Source organism: Ursus americanus, chromosome 24 (assembly GCF_024610735.1).
Source record: "Ursus americanus isolate L20-20 chromosome 24, mUrsAme1.1.p, whole genome shotgun sequence".
NCBI lineage: Eukaryota > Metazoa > Chordata > Mammalia > Carnivora > Ursidae > Ursus > Ursus americanus.
Genome location: NC_142150.1, coordinates 30,064,946 through 30,085,169, shown reverse-complemented (window position 1 = coordinate 30,085,169; position 20,224 = coordinate 30,064,946). Strand labels below are relative to the sequence as shown.

The following is a 20,224-nucleotide window of genomic DNA, read 5'->3' as shown; positions in this document are numbered from 1 at the left end:
CACACAAACACACACACACACACTTTTTGTTGACCTAGTTAAGAAGTTGCAGACACTGTGAATCTTTACCCGAAACCCTTCAGCATTTATCTTCTAGGAGCAAAGATATTCTCTGAAATAGTCACAATGCAGCTATCAAATTGAGGACACTTCATATTGAGTAAATATTATTCTAGACTATATATTCCATATTCAGGTTTCTCCAGTTGTCTCACTTTGTTTTTTCTGCTCCAGAATCCAAGCTAAGATCACTCTTGATATTTTTGTCATGGTATTGTCTCTTTCATCTCCTTATTCTGGAGCAGTTTCTCAGCCTTTCTTTGTCGTTCGTGACGTTGACATTTCTTAAAAGGTAGGCCAGTTGCTGTGTGGAGTGTCCCTCCATTTGGATCATCTGATTGTTTCCTCAAGAGTAGACTCAGGGTATGCATTTTTATAGGAACACTAGATACATGATGGTGCGTCCTTTCCAACAGATCACAAAGAGCAGCGTGTGCCGTCAGTCGGTCTGTCCCGTTGTTGGTGATGTTAGCTTTCATCTCTTAACATAGATTGCATCAAATTCTCCACTTGTAAAGATGCCTCTTTTCTCTTAGCAGAGATAGCTTTGGGTCTGTTTAAGTATCCAGTTCCCCAACAAACTGTTACCCAGTGGTTTTAGCATCCTTTGATGGTTCTTGCCTGTGTTTACTATTTTTAAGGTGTTTACAAAATCAACTTGGATTTTAAAAGGATCACTGTGTCTAAAACCTAGAGAACAGACTGTGGAGAGGATAGGATGGGAGCAGGGAGACCAGTTAGGAGGCAAGAGCTGAGGACGGCTTGGCCTGGTGGGGTGGGAGACATAGAAATGGAGGAAAGTGACTGAGTCTGCATATATTTTGAAGAGCTGGCAGGCTTAGATATGAAGTATGAGAAAAAGAGAATAGTCAAGGGCGAATCCAGAGTTTTGGGCCTAAGCAACTAACAGGATAAAACTGTCGTTTACTAGAGATGGCAAGAGGAGCAGGTTGAGGAGGGAACCAAGAGTTTCAGTTTGTACATGTCCCATTTCTTTTGTGAATTACAGACCTTGTCTTTAGGATCACCTTCAGGTAAAATGTCCCTTGAACTGGAAGGTTCTCAGTGCTTACTAATGGTGTACCCTTTTCCAAAGAACAAAACAATACCGTATGCACATTCTGAATTGAAATTCTAGAAGCCGCAAAGGAAGTGTCCTCTTTGGAGGACCAGGTCATAGTGGAGTTCTGTTCTCTGGCAGCCTTCCTTCCTTGGACATAACTGGTGACTACAGACTCAGCCTTGCTCTTGAAATTCAGAATTTCACCCAGCCTGCCTGAGTTTTGACATTAGTAATTGATACAGGTTTTCTACCTGTCCTGAGTAGAAGGTTTTCTACCTGTCCTGAGTAATGAGTACCAGGAGTCCTTGTCAGAAACCTTGTTTGCTGGTACCAAAGATCGTCCCAGCTTTTCTTCAGCAGAAGCATTGCCGGAGGGATTGCTGGCTTATGACCTCTTGGTAGCGGTCTTCCACAGGGTGTACAAATGCCGGGGAACAGGTGATTTTGTGGTTCTGCACGTGAGTCTCTTTCCTAAACATTGACCCCTGATGGGGGATCTGTGGCTTTCTTTGAGAGACTGAACCCCAAGGTTCTACTTGGATCAAATCACAAAGTAAAAGCTTCTGCCAGGTTTTGTCTTGAAATGCAAACACTGCTCTTTTCAGAAATCTGAAGGTGAAAGAGGCTTTTCTAAAACCACTAAATATGTTAGAACTTCCTAAGTTAAACCTAGTGGAATGGATTTTTTTTTAAGATAATTGACTTCTACTTTTACAGTATCCCAACAGTGGTAGTGATTAAAATCACACCGGATTCTGTGTGTTTGCTGCTGGGTCGGACAAGCCCCAGCAACATTAATTAAACAATCACAGCTGAGAGGCAAGCATTTCCTGGGGATCAGTAACCGTCTAGAAGGACTTGGTAATACAAAACCCAGCCAGACACTAATCCTCAGGATAGACCTTGTTGCCACTATCATTTTATGAGAAGGGAAGATACGTTGACATAGTTACAAAATTCTTTTAGCAAATGATGAAGTTGCAGTTGATAATAGCCTGGGTGTTTGCAAGAAACATACATGCTCAGCTCCTAGCAAAGAATCGCGGGTCACCATCTTTCAGTTTAACGTTTGGTTTATGGTGACAACTCAGTCACCAAGGCCTGAGCCTTTTGACCTGGAGCAGCCCCTCCATGGGACTTCCTCTGCTGTCTTTAAGCTAAGCAGAGAACCATTCTGGGTAGATAAAAGCTATACCCTGGCATCTTATTATTCATTTCTATGGGCAGTCATTCTCCAAGTTTGGTCCCTGAGACTCTTTTCGGGGTCCATAAAATCAAAACTATTTTCATAATAATACTAAAATATTCTTTGCCATTTTCATTCTCTTTCTCTCAAGAGTAACCAGTGAAGTCTTCCAGATATTACATGACCTGTAGCGAAGTCATAACTCTGATGGCTCATGGAATGTGCACTTGTGTGTTCTGGGGTTTTACAGTTTTTCAGTATACTATTTTTGTAACTTACTGTGATTCTGTAATTATTTCAAAACCGAAAACTTTTAAAACTTCTAATACAGTAAATATCAATAAATATAACTCACATAAACAAAAGCTCTTTGAGGTCCTTAGTAATTTAAGATTTGTAAAGGGGTCCTGACACCAAACAGACGGAGAACTATTGCTCTAGAACATGGAAATAGGATAGGAAGCCTTCTTTCCTTTCAGAACTTGAAAGAAATCAGCTAACCTTTATTAACATACTGTCCACCCTCCACTTCTTGATGTTCTCCTGCTCAGGGGCAAAGGAAAGGGAGAACTCTGTACCCAACAGAATACCCAACACTTTTGTTTACTTCATCCCGGGTAATTTATCTAGGATTCATGTGAAACAGTCTCTGAAACCTTAAAATTTTTATAAACTTCATAAAGATGCAGACTCACACAGGACTCAGGTTCAAGAAAGACTGTTTCTCTAGAGAAGAGTGCCTTTCAGCCTGATTTTAAGAATGCAAGAAGAAGAAAGTTACAGTTAATTGAGGAATGAAGCCTTAACCTCTTTTGCTGCCTCAAAGCTGAGCTTGGAGGCCGCACACTCGTGCAGTATTTTTGCTCGTATCCTGAGTATCTTTTTTATTGCCCAGAGGTCACATTTTCTTACTAAGAAAGACTAAAAACCAGTCCACACTCGGATTATCTTTTTTGCAGCCAGTTTTCTAGGCTCTGGATACCCTAGTGAATTATAGCAAACGTTTCCATTTCTTTAGAGAGAAGCTGTAGGTCTGGGAAGATAAGTTCCTCCAGCAGTGGTGGCTGAGGGGTTCTGTAGCATAGACAAGAAGACTTGAGCATTGTTCAATGCTCCATTGCTTCCTGTGCAGAGTTTCTGTATCAGGCCTTCTAGCAGAATAGCCCAGAAATCTAAAACAACACGCTGGCAGCGAAGAGGGGGCTCCCAGCTGTGGCACTGCCTTGCTGGCTAACCTCCGGCATGTCCCTTCGGTCTTCCTTCCCATGTGTCTCTATCGGTGCTATTCCCAGAACAAGCCAGGGATTGACCTGCTGAAAAATACCTTTTCCCTAAATACCTTTTTTTTCCCCCAGTGTTCTTCTCTCCAATTTAAGTAGCTCTGCTTTTTTCTGATGGTGCCTTCTGTTCAGGGGGCTCCAGCAGACTTACCTGAGAACCCGCACTATCAGAGGTGGGGGTGGGGAGACAGGCAGAGTACACGGGGGCTGCTTGTCTTTTTCCATCTGGTGACGTATTTTATGGGGAGGAATAAAGCCTCCAGCATAGAACGGTCCATTGAACAGCAAATGCCAAATAGTGGTTTTAAGTGAACATTGTCAGCTGTTGCTCTGGCTTTTTAAAATTCTTCATGTTAGAAAGCTCATGTGAGTTTAATTTGTTCCTGACTTAATCTTTTCTCATTTGAACGTGCACTGTATTTTTTCTCCCTGAGCAAGCAAAGAATTTAGTAAAATTCCATTTCTTGTCTGTCTTTTCCCAATCCTGAACTCCCCTAAAAATGATGGGTAATGAGAATTGTTTGTGTCCTATCGTAGTAGAACACGTTATGAATGGGTTTCAGTGGCTCCCACCTTTATAATTCGTGGGTTGGACTCTACCAACACATAAGTTGTGAGCTGTCACCTGTAAAGTTAATTTGGGCCTAGGTGATTACACAGCTTTTCTGTAAACTCTAGTTTAAGGATGCTGTCCCTGCCCAGGGAACCTCAGTCGTACGGAACAAGTGGGGGCCGTGTCCTTGGTAATTCCTACTTTCCTCGAATACTTTTGTAACATGTTGGAGGGGGCACAGCTGATTGTCCTGAAACATACATGTCCAGAATGTGCATGTTAACATTCATATTTTACCTTTTTTGTCCTTTCTCTTACCTTTCCTCTCAATTTCCTAGGGTGATATCCATGAGGATTTTTGCAGCGTTTGCAGAAAAAGTGGCCAGTTGCTTATGTGTGACACGTGTTCCCGTGTGTATCATCTGGACTGCTTAGACCCTCCTCTGAAAACGATTCCCAAGGGCATGTGGATCTGTCCCAGATGTCAGGACCAGGTACTATGGGTGGGTCAGACAGAGTGATGGGCTGAGGAGGAAAAAGTACAGTCAGGAGGACCTCCTTTCCCCTCAGGTCTGGGGGAATGGTGGAGTCTTTCCCACTCCTGGTAGTTCCCCTGGCCACCTCTGGTCTGTTCATGGCACCGCACTCACCCACGTAGCTTCCATCCTCTCAAGCTTCTCTGTCCTGTTACTGAGGTGGTGAGTCTGTGTGTAGGTGTAAAGACTCTAACTGCTTCCCTTTATTTAAAATGACTTATCTTCTCATGACCTTGCTCTTTAAAAGCCATAAGACTTTCTGCCTCTTTCTCTAAGAATGGTCCAAACCCAGTAGGTGGTTTTGAGACTCTTCTTTTGGAAATAAAACCCTTAAAGGAAAGTGCCCAATTGACTGTTTAATTCAAATAACAACAGTTTCACCTTTAACCTATGTTGTCACCGGGATCAGAGAACTAACTGTAAAGTGGCCGTCTTACTGTGGCATGGACTTGAAAGGCAAACATTAATTGTCCTAGCCTCTTCCCTTCTCTTCTGTTCAGTCTGCTCTCTTTTTCTCAACTATCCGTGTACCTTTATGTTCTTATGGTAAGCTGTCTCCGTCTTTTTTGGAAGTAGGCAAAGTATAAATAATAAACAGACCCAAGAGCCCAGCAAGCTTTGGGATGCTGCTCAGTTCTTTGGAATCCTGTTTGAGAGAATTCCAGTCTTTCCCCTTTTAATCCTGGTCCTCATCCTACTATCTTCACGAGATAGTAGAGACCATTCTCTCTGTGTTCTCTCCTGGTGCTGCGCTGTGACCGTCTGATAATTTTCTACACAAGGTCTAGATTATACTTTAGTATTTGGAACTGATATTTAATCTCCTTGGTCAGGCTGTCTTTGAGGGACATATAAAACTAAAATTGAGACAGGCTGGTCAAGGGTGCGACTGTCCGTGCGTGGCTGCTGCCATCATGCAGGCTTGTGGCTTGTCTGCCAGCGGTTCTGTCAGAGTAGTTGGGCCTCATATGTGGCATAGACGAGAAGCTAGCAATGCCCAGCCAAGTCCCAGCCTCTTTCCAAGCTGGGGCTCAAGTGGCTTGGCTTTTCCTGTCAGGAAAACCTCATCCTGTCAGGAGTATCTGGAACTTCATGGTCTAGAAAGTATAGACCAGGGTTTTGCAACCCTGCCACCATAAATCCTTCCTGGATTGTGTCTGCCAGTAGCTACAGACACGTTGCTTGTCACTACGCAGGGGATATGTTTATACCTCCTTTCAAGGTAAAATTCTAAACTTCATTTCAGATGCTGAAGAAGGAAGAAGCAATTCCATGGCCTGGAACTTTAGCAATTGTTCATTCCTATATCGCCTACAAAGCAGGTAAAGAATCGTCCACACTCCCTTTTGTGTAAGCCTCCCCTTGCTTAAAAAAAAAAGTACTGGAATGCCACATTGTTTTGTTTTCAAAAGGAAATTTAAAGTTAAAAATGAAAAGCTTTTCTTGAACAGAATGAAAAGTTTGTGTGGTATTTTCTTGGGGAGGAAGAACGAGAAATGGCATCTTGTTTAGAGCCAGGCCCCTACCACTGACCGTTTCCTTAGCATGCGTGGCTGTACACAGAATAAGGGAAAGTCGAGGTGGGTGCGATCTGCACGCTGGCTGGAGCTCAGGGCAACTTTGGGCAAAATATCTTCTTTGGCCAGCATTCTGAACACATTGGCCTTTTCAAAGAATTTATTGTTAAAAAGTTTTGTTTTGTTTTCAGCAAAAGAAGAAGAAAAACAGAAATTACTTAAATGGAGTTCAGATTTAAAACAAGAACGAGAACAGCTAGAGCAGAAGGTGAAACAGCTCAGCAATTCTATAAGTGTAAGTAAACCTCATGCTTCACTGGTGGATACAGCTAGGGACCCTTCCACGTGCACAAAAGTCCATGTGGCTCCAAGAGTGGATTCGGGTCCTTCAGCGTAACAGCACAGGTAACTTGGGGTGGACACAAAGTTACAGTTTGGCCCTCAGGACAGGTGGCCAGTTGGTATCTGGTGCCTTCGCCAAGCTCTGGAACCTCCCATCGGCTTTGATCTGAGTGAGGATTTTCAGTCTGCAGGCTGAAGAGTTAAAGTAGCGGCTACAGCAGGATGGCCACCCCCACTGTGTGTTCCCAAGTGGGTTTGGGAGGACTGTGAAGCCTCTCCCTCGCCAGGTGGACACAGATCCGGTCCCTACAGAGCAGCCTTTCTCGTCGTCCTAGTTAGTGGTCTGTCTGCATGGCCCCTCGCTCCCGTCCTTTCTTCCACGCCCTGCTGATTGCGTCTCCAGGTTTTCCTGACCAGCCTGAGGATGAGAGGCTCCTGGAGACGAGTATTGGAAGTAAATACTGTCCAGCCTGGCCTGTCCAGGTGGAAACCGGGTTGTATCTGCAGCAGAGATTCTGGGCCCCTCCAGAGCGGGTTTTATTTCTCGTTGAGTAGGTGCCCCTCCCCTTGTTGGAGCCAGATGGCTTCAGCCCTCGTGGACAGCAGGTGGTACCCTGGACTTGGTGGCAGTTGGGCTGTCCCACTCAGCTGCTTTCTCCTCGTCACCCTACTCCCCGTGGCATGCAGGTTTCACATCTCTTTGCCTGCCTAGAACAGAAGCCAGCAGCAGGGGGAGACCGTAGGCCAAAGGGCAAAAGACTGCAAGTCCATGACCGAGTGTAAGGGTTTCTATTGGCTGCAGTGTTTGATTCTCCCAAATATCACTGTGCTACCCCAGGCCTGCCTCTAAATTCTTGCCATCCGAGTGGTTCTCGGTAGCCCTCAGATTGGATCCAGATACCACTGGCTTGTTTTCTACCCTTGAAAGCTCAGTCCAGTCCAGAGCACATTGGCACCCATTTGCGTGGCAGAAGCATACTGAACCTGCCCAAACCAGCTTCGGCGCAGCTCTGGGAATGTTGTTTTTAAATTGCTTTTATTTTGTAGCGTTAGAGTGGTAATTCACATTTGGTTTTAAGTCCTAGTGTCAAGCAGGGTTGGCTTTGAAACCACTCACTGGCACTCTCCCTGCTGCCTGTGGGGCCTCCTTCTTCCGTTGGGCGCTTGTTTCCCCTCCAGTGCAGAGCAGAACAAGGCCTAGGCCAGCACACCAGCCGGCAGGGTTCTTTTCCCCAGAGAGGGCTGCCAGGCCTGTCAGAAATTAAAAGCCACAGAGGCTCAGTGCCACTGCCCCTCTCATTTGCTGCAGAAATGCATGGAAATGAAGAATACCATCTTGGCCCGGCAGAAGGAGATGCACAGCTCCCTGGAGAAGGTAAAACAGCTGATCCGCCTCATCCACGGCATCGACCTCTCCAAACCTGTAGACTCTGAGGCCACTGTGGGGGCCGTCTCCAACGGCCCGGACTGCACCCCCCCTGCCAACGCCGCCACCTCCACTCCGGCCCACTCCCCCTCCTCCCAGAGCTGCACAGCGAACTGTACCCAGGGGGACGAGACTAAATAACAGAGCCCCGCGAGGAGAAGCCACGGGATCCCGGCGGCAAGGAGAGCAAAAACACTGAAGACTCTAGAAAAGCAAAGCCGGATTTCTTCTGGAAAGTACAGAATTCTTTTGGTTCTTTGGTTCCAGAGAGAGAGAAGATGCTTGTGCCAGGTGGCACCAGAGTTTGCCAATTGATCCTTCTTATTCTGTGTGTACATGCAAAGATTGGACCATGTTACATGAACTAGTGCCAGCTGGAGGTTCTGTGCCAGCACCATGCCAAGTGAAATAATATATTTACTCTCTCTATTATACACCAGTGTGTGCCTGCAGCAGCCTCCACAGCCACCATGGGTTTGTTTTTGTTTCGTTGGGTGGGGAGCAGGGACGGGCGGAGGGAGGAGAGCAGGTTTCAGATCCTTATTTGCCGAGCCGTTTGTTTAGGTAGAGAAGACAAGTCCAAAGAGTGTGTGGGCTTTCCTGTTTCTAAACTTTCACTACTATAAAACCAAAAAAAGGAAATCGAGATTTAACCAACCCCAGTGCCCAGAGGAGGGATGGGAGGGAATGGGAGGGAGTCGGGGTGGGGAAAGTCTATCAAATAAGCAGTATTTCCTATTGTCTGGGGTGGGGCACAGTGCCCGGAGAGGTGGACACCAAGGACAGCCACGGGGTCCTTCTCCCGCGCACTCCGCTTCCCGCCCTGGGCGCCCCCCCGCCCCCCCGCGTTCCTTCCCTGCTTTGGCAAATTGGCGCGCATCCCCGTGGATGATCGGTTACCTTCCCTCTCCAAGGACAGGCAAGAGGCCGCCTCGGCGGGGCCATTGCCCGGGGCAGGGAAGAAGGGTGTGTGTGTCCAGGGAGGAAAAAAAGGTGGATCAGTGATTTTTACTTGAAAACAAGCTCCATCCCTTTTCTATATTTATAAGAAGAGAAGATTCTGAGAGAAGCAGCACGCGACCCAGGTGTGTGTGAATTGAATGGAGATGTTTCTTTTCTCTTTTTTTAAATTTTTGTTTTGTTTTGGTTTGTTTTGTTTTCTTTAAGAAAAATTTTATTTTGTTGTTTCTTTTACTTTTTTGGTAACAAAAACTAAAATAAGGAATAGAAAAGCTGTTTTTCAGGCTGACAGTCAATTAAGGGTAGTCGAGGCCGTGCATGGTAGAATAGGAATCATAGTGTCAGTGAGGTCCAGTGAGTCCGTGTGAGTCCTTGTGTCATCGTTCGGGGCACTGTTTTTTATGCAAGGGCAAAAATCTTTGTATCTGGGGAAAACAACAACAACAACAACTTTTTTTTAAATTAAAAAGGAAAATAAAAGATATTGAGGTCTTCCTAGTGTTACTTAAATTAAGATCAAGGTAAGAAACATTGTAAAAAAAAATTACAAAAGTGCTATTTGTTTCCTAAAAACAGTGATTTCTATTAAAAAGGTGTCAGAACTGGAGAAAATGCTGTGTAGTTATAATTTTTTAGCACAGAACCTGCTGATCATGATGACATTTTGCTGTTTGTGTCTCAAGACTGGTGGGCGAGTCTCCATGATTTCTGTCCTCTGGACGACTGCAGCCCTGATGGGCAGCGGCCGAGCCCTCCCACCACTCTCCCCTCCTCGGAAAGGACTGTCCTCTCTTCTTGGCGCAGGGATCTGGGCTTCTGTTTTTGAAGCCCACATGGAGTGTGGATGGTATCAGGGCCCTACCCTACCCATTGTCTCCTCGGATTTTGCTAGAGCAAAAGGCTGGTGCCTATATAAGATCCCTTCCTTTGGTGCTGCTCTCCGTCTTTCAGCCACCAGCATTGTGAGTGCCTGGGGGACAACTTCGAAGGACATGGCCAGTGACACTCATTGGTGCCCAGGCACCCTGGCCTTGGTGGGAGGGTGCAGGGGGCAGGCTGGCTGCATCAGCCCTCGGTGCTGAGAAAGAACAAAGGAGTGAGATGTCTTGAGGGTACATGGTGTCTCTGAGACAAAGAGCCCCAGGGTGGCCTTTGTGTCTGTCTTGCCTTTGAAGAGGTCTGACTCTCCAGCGCTTTCTCTGCCTGCTGGCTCCAGGTACTGGAGATAGAGTTTACTGCCCTTTGCCCATCCACAAGCTTCCTGGGCGACCTTTGGCTAGAATTGCTGTGCTTGCCTTGGCTTGGCCTGTCTCCTTTTTGAGAAAACCAGGGTTCTGAAAGATTCAGACCATTTCTGTCATCTTGCCTCGTGCGAAGTGAATTTTGTCAGGTGTGTGCCCTCTTCAGAGACCTTGGCCCATCGTGTGCCTGGCCCACAGGAGGGAGGCAGGCGCTCGTCGCCCCAGCTCTCCTGGGACAGCTCTCCCAAGCCCGCCCCATACTCCATAATGGCCAGAGTCTAGGAGGGGCAGAAAAGGTCCCGTTAGTTTCTCCCTTGCCCAGTTAGGCCCAGAGATCCCAGTTAGAACCCTGAAAGCAAATTCAAGAGAAAGGGTTACTTCTTAGGTCAAATATGCCTCATCTCTACCGGCCATTTCATCTTCCTAGGAATGTTAGGGGACTAAGAGTGGCTTATATAGGCGTCAGAGTCAGGCCCTGGCTGCGAGGTTGCCTGAGAGGGACAGAGGAGCTCCCTTTTCTCCTGTAGAAACCAAGGTGCTACGTCTAGACAGGGAGCTTTGGAAATGCCTGGACTAGTTGGAGAGGAATAGTTGGCAGAGGCTCAGAGCCCAGCAGCAGGCTGTGCACCCGGTCTTAAGCTCTCCCATTTGACTTGTCTGGGCCCAGAGACTGGGAGTTGCCACATAAGACCTATCTTTTCTTGAAAGAAGTTAGGAAACGATCATCACTAGAGGCCTTGGCTCAGAAAGGAGCTGCGTGCGAATTCTCGGGGTGTTGGGGGTGATGGGGGGCAGAGCGAGATACCACTGACCGGTATCTTGCCTGCTGCTGTGAGTACACATACTCTGGCCTCACCCGGGGTTGGGATAGGGATTCTTCCTAAAGTGCAGGTACGAGCTATTTTGTGAGTCCGCTGGTGTGGAGCACAAAATGCAACCCTGCCCCCAAACCCACGTTCTGGACTCAAATTCCAAAACTTAACTTACTGCCAAGAAAAGGCCCTGGTCACTCCGCCTCCTTTTCCTCTACTGTCCTGCCAAGAGAAGACCCTCTGTCTGTGCCCTAGACCTGTGGGTGCTTGTGACCACCCGAGACACACGTTCGTGATTCCTCACCTGGGCTGTCTCCACCTCCCTCTTCTCCTTCCCTCTGCTGCTCTTTCGCCATGCCCAGGCTTAGCTGCTCATAGGCACATCTCAGGCCAGCTGGCTTCGCAGTCACTTCAGAGCCCAGGGAGTGGCTGGTCTGGGACGAGGCGTTGGCTGCCCCTGGGCCCTTGATCAGGAGGCCAGTGGCGCAGGCACTGCACCCTGGAGCCGGTGAGGTCATGTTGCTGTCATCTTCCCGCCTCACATTCTTGCCAATGCCGCCCGCAGGTCCTTTTTCTTTGCTGGAGCCTGTTGGGTCTTGTCTCACCTCTGCTGAGCTCATCCGGAGTTCTGCTCTCTCCATTCCTTATCAGGCCTTTTGGGGCAAGCGGGCTCGGGGGCCTTCCCTGTGCGGGGCAGCATCCGAGTGCCCGGTTTCCCTGCGGGGCCTGCCTGTCCCGGCTTCTTCCTGGCTCAGGCTCAGTAGTGCAGGTGGGCACAACGGCCGCCCCCACGCCTCTGCCCGTAAGTGAGGGTGACTGTTTCCCGCTAGGTCTGCATGGACGGTTGCCCCTCCAGCCATCTCTGATACTTCCTCTGGGGGCCAGCAGAGCCTCTCTGGGCTCTTACTCCCAAGTCACACCACGCGCGCGCGCAAAGAGGTTTCCTCCCTTCACTCCCTTTCAGGGTGTGGTCTTTCTTATTTATCCAAAGGGCTTAATTTAGGAGACTTTTACCCCAGGGGTAAAAGGCTCTCCTGGGTAGTGGGATGGATGGTGGCCCAGGTACGCTCCAGGCCCTGGGTTCTCCAGATTCCATGGCTTCTGTTGGATAGGGGCAACTCTGCTCTGTGTAAATGACTGTGGGCCTCACCCCCACCCCTCAGCTGGGCACCTTGGCAGGAAACAGGAGACCCATTCTCACCCTGACTTATAGCCGTCCTCGGTGTCTGCTCCTCTCCAAGGGAGGGGGCGGCCCCCGGGAAGATTTCCTTGGCCCTCCGGCATTAGTGAAGGGGAGGACGCTGGGGATCGTCCCCTCCAGAGAGCCAGGGTGGAACTTTTAAAAATAGCCCTGGTAGAGGAAGGGCAGGGCTCACAGATTCCACTTTGCTCCCCCCTCCCACGAGGCCCTTCCTCCCTGAGGACTCCGCCATCCCCCACAGCAGCCTTTGGCCCCTGCACCTCTGTCGTTGGGTCCTCAGCCCAGGGTAAGCTGCAGTCAGGCAGGACAGGACGGGCAGCCAGAGGTCAGCACGCTCCGAGCAGAAAAGAGCCAGCCAGCCCCCAATCCTGTCTCTTGTCCACGCCCTTTGTGATTTCAGTCTTGGTAGAACTTGTATTTGGAGTTTTGTGCTTCAAAGTTTTTTGTTTTTGTTTGTTTCATTTTTGTTTTGAGGGGGTGGGGGGGATCCAGAGCAGCTGATCAATTTGTATTTATTTATTTTAACATTTTACTAAATAAAGCCAAATAAAGTCTCTCAGCCTCATGGTGTTGGGTTTGGGGCAGGGGAGGGTGGGCAAGACACACTCGGGTCCGGGCCCTCCTGCAACTCCAGGGAGACTCAGCCTCTTCCCGGCTGACCCACACCCTCATGCCCCAAACCAGATGGAACGTGAAAACGAGCTTGAAGCACTTTAATTACGAAAAAGGGATGTACAGATGAAGACGGGGGAACCAGCCCCAAACAGCTGGGGCACCGGGAGAGTAGGCCCCAGCCATAGATAGCAGCAAGGGGAAGCCCCTGGACCCACCCCACAGGTGCTCCAACTGAAGCCCTTTCCACTGAGACTTTCAATAATTTAAATAACGGGGGGCGGGGGGGAAGGTGGCCAGGGTGCTCCAGTGTCCGCACAGAGCCTGTGAGAGCCAAGGGGGAGGACGGGGGTGAGCCACGCAGGCCCAGCCTCCGGGGGGGGGTCAGGCGGGGCCTCGGGGCTGCTGCAGGGCCGTGAGGTATTTGAGGGCAGCAGCCCCATAGTGACGGGACAAGTCCTGGTGGAACTCATCCTTCAGGGCCTGGAGGCAGTCACGATAGGTGGGGCTGGAGCGGAAGCGAGAGATGTCAAGGCTTGGGGCGTGCGGCAGGTGGATGGCGAAGGCCTCGGGCAGCACCAGGAGCTCATACTCCTATAGGGGCGGAGGCAGATGGACAATCATTGCCTGGGCTGGGGGTGAGGATTGCAGCTCTGGCGGATGGGGAGCAGGCTTACTTGATAGCCCCTGACAGCCAAAGTAAGGTCAAAGGGCAGATTTTAGTTCTATACCGATGGAATTTCTAACAGTTCTGCCTAATGGTGCCGGTTGCTATGCTGCGGTATAGTGAGCTCCCTGGGCCTGGCGGCATCCAAATTAAAACTGGAGGCAGCAAGGCACCTCCTCACCTGGGCATCCAGCTCCACAATGTGGGCCACCTTGTTCCAGCCAAAGCCCACAAATCGGGGGTCATAGCGGGGACAGTCACGAGGCACGACCACGTAGGGCTCGTAGTCAGCTGCCCACTGCACACGGTACGGGGTCTGAGCCTCCCGCCAGCGGGCGTAGTCTGTGGGCGCGTGACCCTGGGGCCACTCGTGGTACCTGTGGAACAGGATGGGGCAGGGCACCGAGCTAAGGCTAGGAGCTCAGTGAGAGGGTGGGGGGACCGGGGTGGGGACCGGGGTGGGGCACAGAGCCGAGCAGAGCAGCGGCCTCTCCCACCTGAAGGTGTAGAGGGAGCCAGAGTCCAGCAAGGCCAGCAGTTCGGCCTTGGAGCTGGGGAAGCTGAAGCGGTAGCGTAGGGTCTCGAATGCTGGCACCACCAGAGCCGCTTTCCGCTCGCTGCCCAGCTTCAGCTGCTCGATGGAGGCCCTGAGGGGGAGTCCCCGTGAACGCGGCAGAGGAGGGAAGGCTCCGGGCCCAGCGAGTCCCTCGCTTCTCTTAGCCGCGGGACCCCAGGCCGGCTGGCCCTACCGCCCCGCAGGAGACGGACTCGAGTGCGGCTGCTAGGGAAGCAGGTCCCAGCCTCCCCTCCTCTCCGCGGCAGCCCCCCCTCCTCTCCGCGGCAGCCCAGAGCACCGTACGGACCCCAGCTAACAGAGGACACTGAGGCCCAGAAAGGAGCCACCACCACTTGCCTAGGGGCCCCGTCCACACACACCCGTCCGCCGTTCCTCTCCCTCCCTCCCCAGGCCCACCTGAGGTAGTCATAGAGGGAGTAGGCAGGCAGGAAGTCAATGTCGCTGAGGAAGACGTAAGGCGTGAGGGCCTGGGCCAAGGCCACGTTACGCAGCTGGTTGACGGGGTAGAGGGGTCCCTCACGGTACACCACGTGGTAGGCCACGTTCTGCCGGGCAGAGAGCACTGCCGAGGCCTCGACGAAACGCAGGAACTGCTGGGCCTCTGCGTCTGTGAGGTACAAGGCCAGGCTCATGGGGCCCGGCCAGTGCCTGCACAGGGCTTCCAGCATCTGCAGCCTGGGGCGAGGGGGGTGGTCAGCCCGGCTGGGACACCTCCCCCGGGCAGCTGCCGTAGACACCCCTTCAAGGGACTTACTGAGCACCTTCCCGGGGCTTTTTAAGCGGGTCTCACCTAATCTTCACAACTACCCGCAGGGGGGGCCCTTTCCCAGGTAACAAATAAGAACACCAAAGGCCAGAGATAGAAAGACCTGCCCGTGGTCCCAAAGCTAAAGAGGAGCAGTTCCAGGCACCTGCATGATTCCCCAAACCCAAGCTCTCAACCACAGCCAGTGTCTCCAAATTCTGGAACTCCTCAAGCATGAGGCAGCGAGCAAGAGCTCTTCCTTCCACCCCCTGAAACCGTCCTCTAGCAAATCCCCAGTCCAGCCCCTGCCTAGCCCCCTGCCGCGGCCCTCAGCACTCTCACCGGTCCATGGAGAGCTGGGCCACCAGGGTGACATCGTGAGGCTGGGGGGGCGGCGGCTCGTGGGGCAGGAAGGTGACGTGCACGCGGTGCACGGTGAGCTGCTGCTGCCGGAACTCGAAGCAGGCATCTTCCTCGTCCAGCTGGGCCAGGGCCCGCTGCACCTGCGGGGGTCACAGGAGACGAGCGCCAGGGCTGCGGCGGGAGGGTAAGGCCCCAGACAGGGCCAGGTCCCACCAGAGCAGAGAGGGGACAGAGCCTCCCCAAGGCAAGGGAAGGCAGCTCCCTCTCACCTGCTCGGCCCCAGGCGGGGGTGGGCTGGGGCACCCAAAGAGCTCTCTCCGCAGCAGGTTCCCGTCATACTCCAGGAAGGTCAGGTAGAGGTTGCGGAAGTGGTCCACGTGCTTGTTCTTCACGCGCAGCTTCTTGGGGGAGTTCCAGTGGATTACCTGGGACCCAGGAGGGTCGTGTTCAGGGGTTGGGAGCCGGGAACGGAAGCACACCGCTCGCCCCCCACCCACTCACCTTGAGATCAGACGCCTCTGAGTAGCAGCGCTCAGCCAGCGTGTGGTCTGACAGCTGAACGTTCCAGACGCAGGGCAGGGGCTGCACCAACCTGGGGTGCTCCTTGATTACGGCATTGAAGATGTCCTGGGCAGAGACCGCCATCATGCCTCGGCCCAGATCCTGCCCCCCACCCACCCTCCCACCGCTCCCCGTCCAACGCTCCCCCCAGACCTGGTCGGCCAGTGAGGTGGCGGGCAGGGTGAGGAGCTCCCGCGTGGCCGTCAGCTTCCACATCTGCTCCCAGCCAGCCTGCCGGAGCCGGTCCAGCCGCAGGAGGATCACACCTGCCCAGGGGAAGGGGTGGTCATGCCCACCTGGGCTAACCCTGCTCCTGGGGTCAGGGGTCACGAAGACGGCTTTTGAATGTTTACTTTTTGACTTATTGGTATTTTCTGACTGTTCAGACAGGAGCATGGACTGCTTCAGCCAACCATCATTCCTCTTGGGGGTGAAGGGGGGCACTACACAGCTTAGAAAGCACCTCCACAGCCATCTTCTCACACTCAGTGATCCCAAGGCTGACAACATCATCCCCATTTAATGGATGAGAAATCAGAGGCCCGGGGGACCAAGTGGCTTGGCCATAGTCATCCAGCACAGCCATGGTTGGAACTGTTTTCCGGCTCTTCGGCCGGTGTTCTTTCCACAGCACTATTCTTTTGGCGGGGGGGGGGGGGGGGGGTCCTAGCATTCTGTGCCCTGCCCAGTCCCTGGGGCCTGAGGACCAGTGGCCACCCCTCCTGCCTCCCCCACCGCTGTCTCACCTGTGTTAAATCCCCGGCCCAAGGCAGGCCAGGGCCTGTGGTTCCTCCAGAGGTTGCCCAGGTACCAGTCGCTCTGGTTCTCCACAAGACCAATCACCTGCTTGTCTGGGAGGGGAGGGCACGAGGGAGCTGCCTGAGGCTGCCACTGGACCTCGGCTCAGGGCTGGGCCACCGCGGGGCCCGGACAGGCCAGGGAGGGGGGACTGGCTGGGGCTGGGTCCCAGGCCTCTCACCAGAAAAGTGAGCAAAGAGTGCCCAGAGCTCTGCGATATCAGAGGCGAAGGTGACATCTGTGTCCAGGACAATGACACGGGCCAGGTCAGGGGGCAGGGTGGCAGGCAACACCAACTTCATTAGCCCGTACAGGCCAGAGTAGTGCTTGTTGGGGATCCAGGAGACCTGGGGCTGTGGGGCGGGGGGGAAGGACAGAGCATGAACCTGGCAGAGAAGGGCCTATGAGGGCCAGAACACACTCCGGGTGACAGGGGGGCAGAAGGCCCCGGGGAGGAGGAGGGATTTGAGCTTCTGTAGGTGTGATGGGACTGGGGGGGGGTCCCAGGTAGGTCTAACCTCTCCCCCACGCCCCACCCCCCATGCTCTGGGAGGAAGGAAAGGGCTGGGCACCGCCAGAAAGAAGTGCAGAAGGGCCAGGGCTCCTGCCTTGAGCTCCTCTGCGTCATAGAAGCTGACCCGGACAGCGGGCACCATCCACGTGTGGAAGAGCATCTCCAGAATATTCCTGGCCATGGTATCAGTCACCAAATGGAAGTGCAGCGGATTTTTCCTTCGGGAAGGACAGGTAAGGGAAGCTGATAGGCCCGAGAAGGAAGAATATGGGACAAGACCCACCAGAGGGGCTCAGAAGTGGAAGCACCGACTTCCATCCTTAGTTTAGGTCACTGTTAGAACCACCTTCAAGGAAGGAAGGGACACCGTCCCCGTGGCACAGATGGGGTAACTGGAGCTCCGAGATCCTGCCCAAGACTGTGTCCCCTTCCCCACTCCTGACTCCCCTCCCCCCCCGCCCCCCGCCGGCCGGTTATACCTGTAGAAGAGCACAGATTTCACCAGGGTGACGAGGTCTCGGCTGGAGTTAGGTCCCGCACACACGATGGCCACGTGCAAGAGCTGGGGAGGGGACGCAGCGGTGGGCAGCAGCCCCTCCCCCACTGGACGGTAAGAACCCACGACCCCACGACGGGGCTGGCCCGGCCCAGGGCAGCGAAGCCCTGCCCGGCGACAGAGCTAAGGAAGAGTGGGGTGGGGGGTGTGCAGCAGGAGTCCACCCTTATTTCACAAATGGAGAAACTGAGGCCGGGAGCAGGGTAGGCGTCTCCGGCCGGCTGGTCAGTGCCGGAGCCACCTGGCGGAGCTCGTCAGGTGTGATTCCCACAGGTGCCCGGGTGGCCCGGCTGGGGGCGCGGCGCCCCTAAGATTCCCGCCGCCAGGGGCCGCGCGCACCTACCTCGCACTTGGGCAGCGGCGGCCGCGGCGGGACGCAGTCCGAGCGGTTGTGGCCCCCGCGGTCCGCAGACGGCTCTCCGTCGAGGGCAGCAGCCCCCCGAGGCCTCCCATCTGTAGAAACACGTGGCGTCAGAGGGCCGGGGAAGGATCCCGGGCCCCTCCGCTCGCCTCCTCGCTCGCCGCGCTCACACTCCACGTCCCCGCCGAACTGGAAGAATCCGATCAGAAGCAGCAGGAGCAGCAGCGCCGCGGCCCCCAGCGCCCGGGGGCGCCCTCGGGGCAGCATGGCTGCCGGCCGGGGCGCTCAGGGCGGGGCGCGACCCCGGGCTGCGGGCTCCATCGCTGTCCCTGTGGATCGGGGAGGGAGGGGGTTGGATCAGCCTTGGACGACGGGGCCCGACGTCCACCTGGTCCTCCCTCTCGCTCTGAGTCGCCCCTCACCTGCTTCAGCGGCTCGGGGACCCCGACCTTCCTCTTCCAGAAGCCGGCCGGGGTGCAGGGGAAGGGGGTGGAGGCGCAGGCCAGCCCCGTCCAGAGCAGGAGCCAGCCCCGCCCCCAACCTGGGTTCAGGTTTCACCTCCGCTCCGCTGAGCCCAAAGGGGCGGGGAGACCCCGGGGGGCCTGGCCCCACCCCCTGCCTCGGCTTCCGACGCCCCCCCCCCCCAACAAGCCCGGGAGGAACCCGGGGAACCCCCCGGGATGGCTGGAGGGAGCGGGAGCAGCCACCCAGGAAGGCCCAGTCCCCGCCACCTGCCCTGAGCCCATCCCCCTCTTCGCAGCTCGGAGGCCCCATCTCCTCCCCTTAACGTCCCAACGGGGGAGGAGCCCGTGACCCCGGGCCCGGGATCAAAGGGAAGGCCGGGCTAAGGAGGAAAGAGTGGAATGCGGGCCCTCGAGGGTCAGGGACACCTGCTCTGGGCACTGGGGCGGGGCCGGCCAAGACCTGCCCGGGAGCCGCGGAGCACCTGGAGCTCCCGGGCCGCTCCACCCCTGTGCAGGCCCGCCTGGCTGCGCGGCCCGGACAAAGCCGCCTTGCAAAGGTCGTCTCCTGCCCGGGAGCTGGCAAGGGGCCTCCCTGACGCGGGGACCAGGATTCCTCACCCTTGCCTAGACCTGTGCACTGTGACTGTGGCTGGGACTGCATTTCTAACCCTGCCCCACCTTGCTCCCCACAGCCGACCGCAGCCTGGCCTCGGCCCTGGCGGGAGTGGTGGGCGCTCTGGCCCCTGAACAAGAACAGTCACGGTTGGCTGAGCGCACATTCTCCGTGCCAGGCCCTGTGCTGAGGTTTGACGAGCCTCATCTCAGTTAACCCTCCCCTCAGGCCTGTGACGCAGGCATTATTCTCCCCTGAGAAGAGAAGTGACCTGCTAGAACACCCACCCTTTCCCCAGACCCCTTCCTAGGCTCTTCCCTGAAGGCAAAGTGGCCTGCTGCTCTTCTCTGAGGCCTTCCTGCCCTGGACTTGCCCTTGATGTTCCTTCCGCCTGGATTCTACCAGATTCTCCCGAGGCCGGCTCCTCCTTCCACATCCCTTGGTTTATTTTATTCCTAGCACTCCTCTGAAGTTGACCTTGTGGACTTGTTTATAGGTCCCCCCCCCACCCCCCTAAGAAGGCTGCTTGTGGGCCTGGAGCCTTGTCTATCTCGTTCTGCACTGGGCGCCAGAGCCCAACCAGGGTCCAGCACCCATGAAGCGCTAAGTATGCACTGAAAGTGGATGGGACGCACCAGGCCTCTCCGAGACCCCGGGGTAGCCCAACTTCACCAATAAAAAGTGAGGGCCTGAGAGACCCTAACCCCAAAAGACGCTGTGGAAAGCAGTTCAGCATGAGAACCCCCAAGTCTCCTCCTTCAAGATGCTGGGATACCTTTCTCTGGGAGATGGGGGTTTTCCAGGAAGGTCCAGTTTTGGAGGCCAGGGGGAGTGGTTGCCATGGAGACTGATGGTGGCTCCCCGCACATCTGGATATTAAAAGGAGATGAGGGGATGGGCGTCTGGAACTTTGAGCCTTCAGCCCCCTCCCCCCAACCCTCATCTCTAGCCCCGAGCTGGAGTGGGGTGGATGAATCCCTCCCCCAGACCCTCAACAGAGACTGGGGATGGTGGGGGGAGGGTAATAAATGTGAGGGAGAGGGTAGAGCACACAGGTCAGGGCCTGGCCAGGGAGTGCGACAGGAGCTGGGGCTGCAGAACTTACTGTGGCTACTCACAATGCTGGCCCCTCCTTGCTTAACCTTACCACTCAGGGAAGCTGCTTGCCGAGGTCCTTGCTGGGCCTCCAAGAGCTTGCTCTGGGGCAGAGGGAATG

At 53.8% G+C, this 20,224-nt stretch overlaps 2 protein-coding genes across 16 annotated transcripts in view; one reads left to right on the top strand and one right to left on the bottom strand.

The window, feature by feature from the left end:
- PHF21A (PHD finger protein 21A) overlaps positions 1-12,731 on the top strand; it is a 188,515-nt gene extending 175,784 nt beyond the window's left edge. For all 12 annotated transcript variants that reach the window (XM_045808738.2, XM_045808734.2, XM_087854775.1 and 9 more), the window contains 4 exons: positions 4,481-4,636; positions 5,925-6,000; positions 6,387-6,490; positions 7,847-12,731. In XM_045808738.2, coding sequence (XP_045664694.1) covers positions 4,481-4,636; positions 5,925-6,000; positions 6,387-6,490; positions 7,847-8,104 — 594 coding nt within the window. In that variant the 3' untranslated portion in view covers positions 8,105-12,731. The remainder of the gene's footprint in view (positions 1-4,480; positions 4,637-5,924; positions 6,001-6,386; positions 6,491-7,846) is intronic.
- Positions 12,732-12,873: 142 nt separating this feature from the next.
- On the bottom strand, positions 12,874-19,836 carry LARGE2 (LARGE xylosyl- and glucuronyltransferase 2). Of its 4 annotated transcripts, none has more exons than XM_087854772.1 (15): positions 18,354-18,583; positions 18,102-18,260; positions 17,914-18,023; positions 17,494-17,576; positions 17,109-17,232; positions 16,682-16,853; positions 16,449-16,553; positions 15,856-15,968; positions 15,643-15,768; positions 15,411-15,566; positions 15,121-15,281; positions 14,430-14,708; positions 13,954-14,103; positions 13,638-13,833; positions 12,874-13,383 (listed from the first exon to the last, which is right to left on the bottom strand). In XM_087854772.1, the coding sequence occupies exons 2-15, from the start codon at positions 18,196-18,198 to the stop codon at positions 13,174-13,176; spliced, it is 2,082 nt and encodes a 693-aa protein (XP_087710898.1). In that variant the 5' UTR covers positions 18,199-18,260; positions 18,354-18,583; the 3' UTR covers positions 12,874-13,173. The 4 variants fall into 4 exon arrangements, with proteins under 4 accessions (XP_087710898.1, XP_087710899.1, XP_087710897.1 ...); XM_087854773.1 differs by having other exon boundaries at positions 17,139-17,232; XM_087854771.1 differs by lacking the exon at positions 18,354-18,583 and adding an exon at positions 19,784-19,836 and having other exon boundaries at positions 17,914-18,260.
- Between the last annotated feature and the right edge of the window lie 388 nt (positions 19,837-20,224).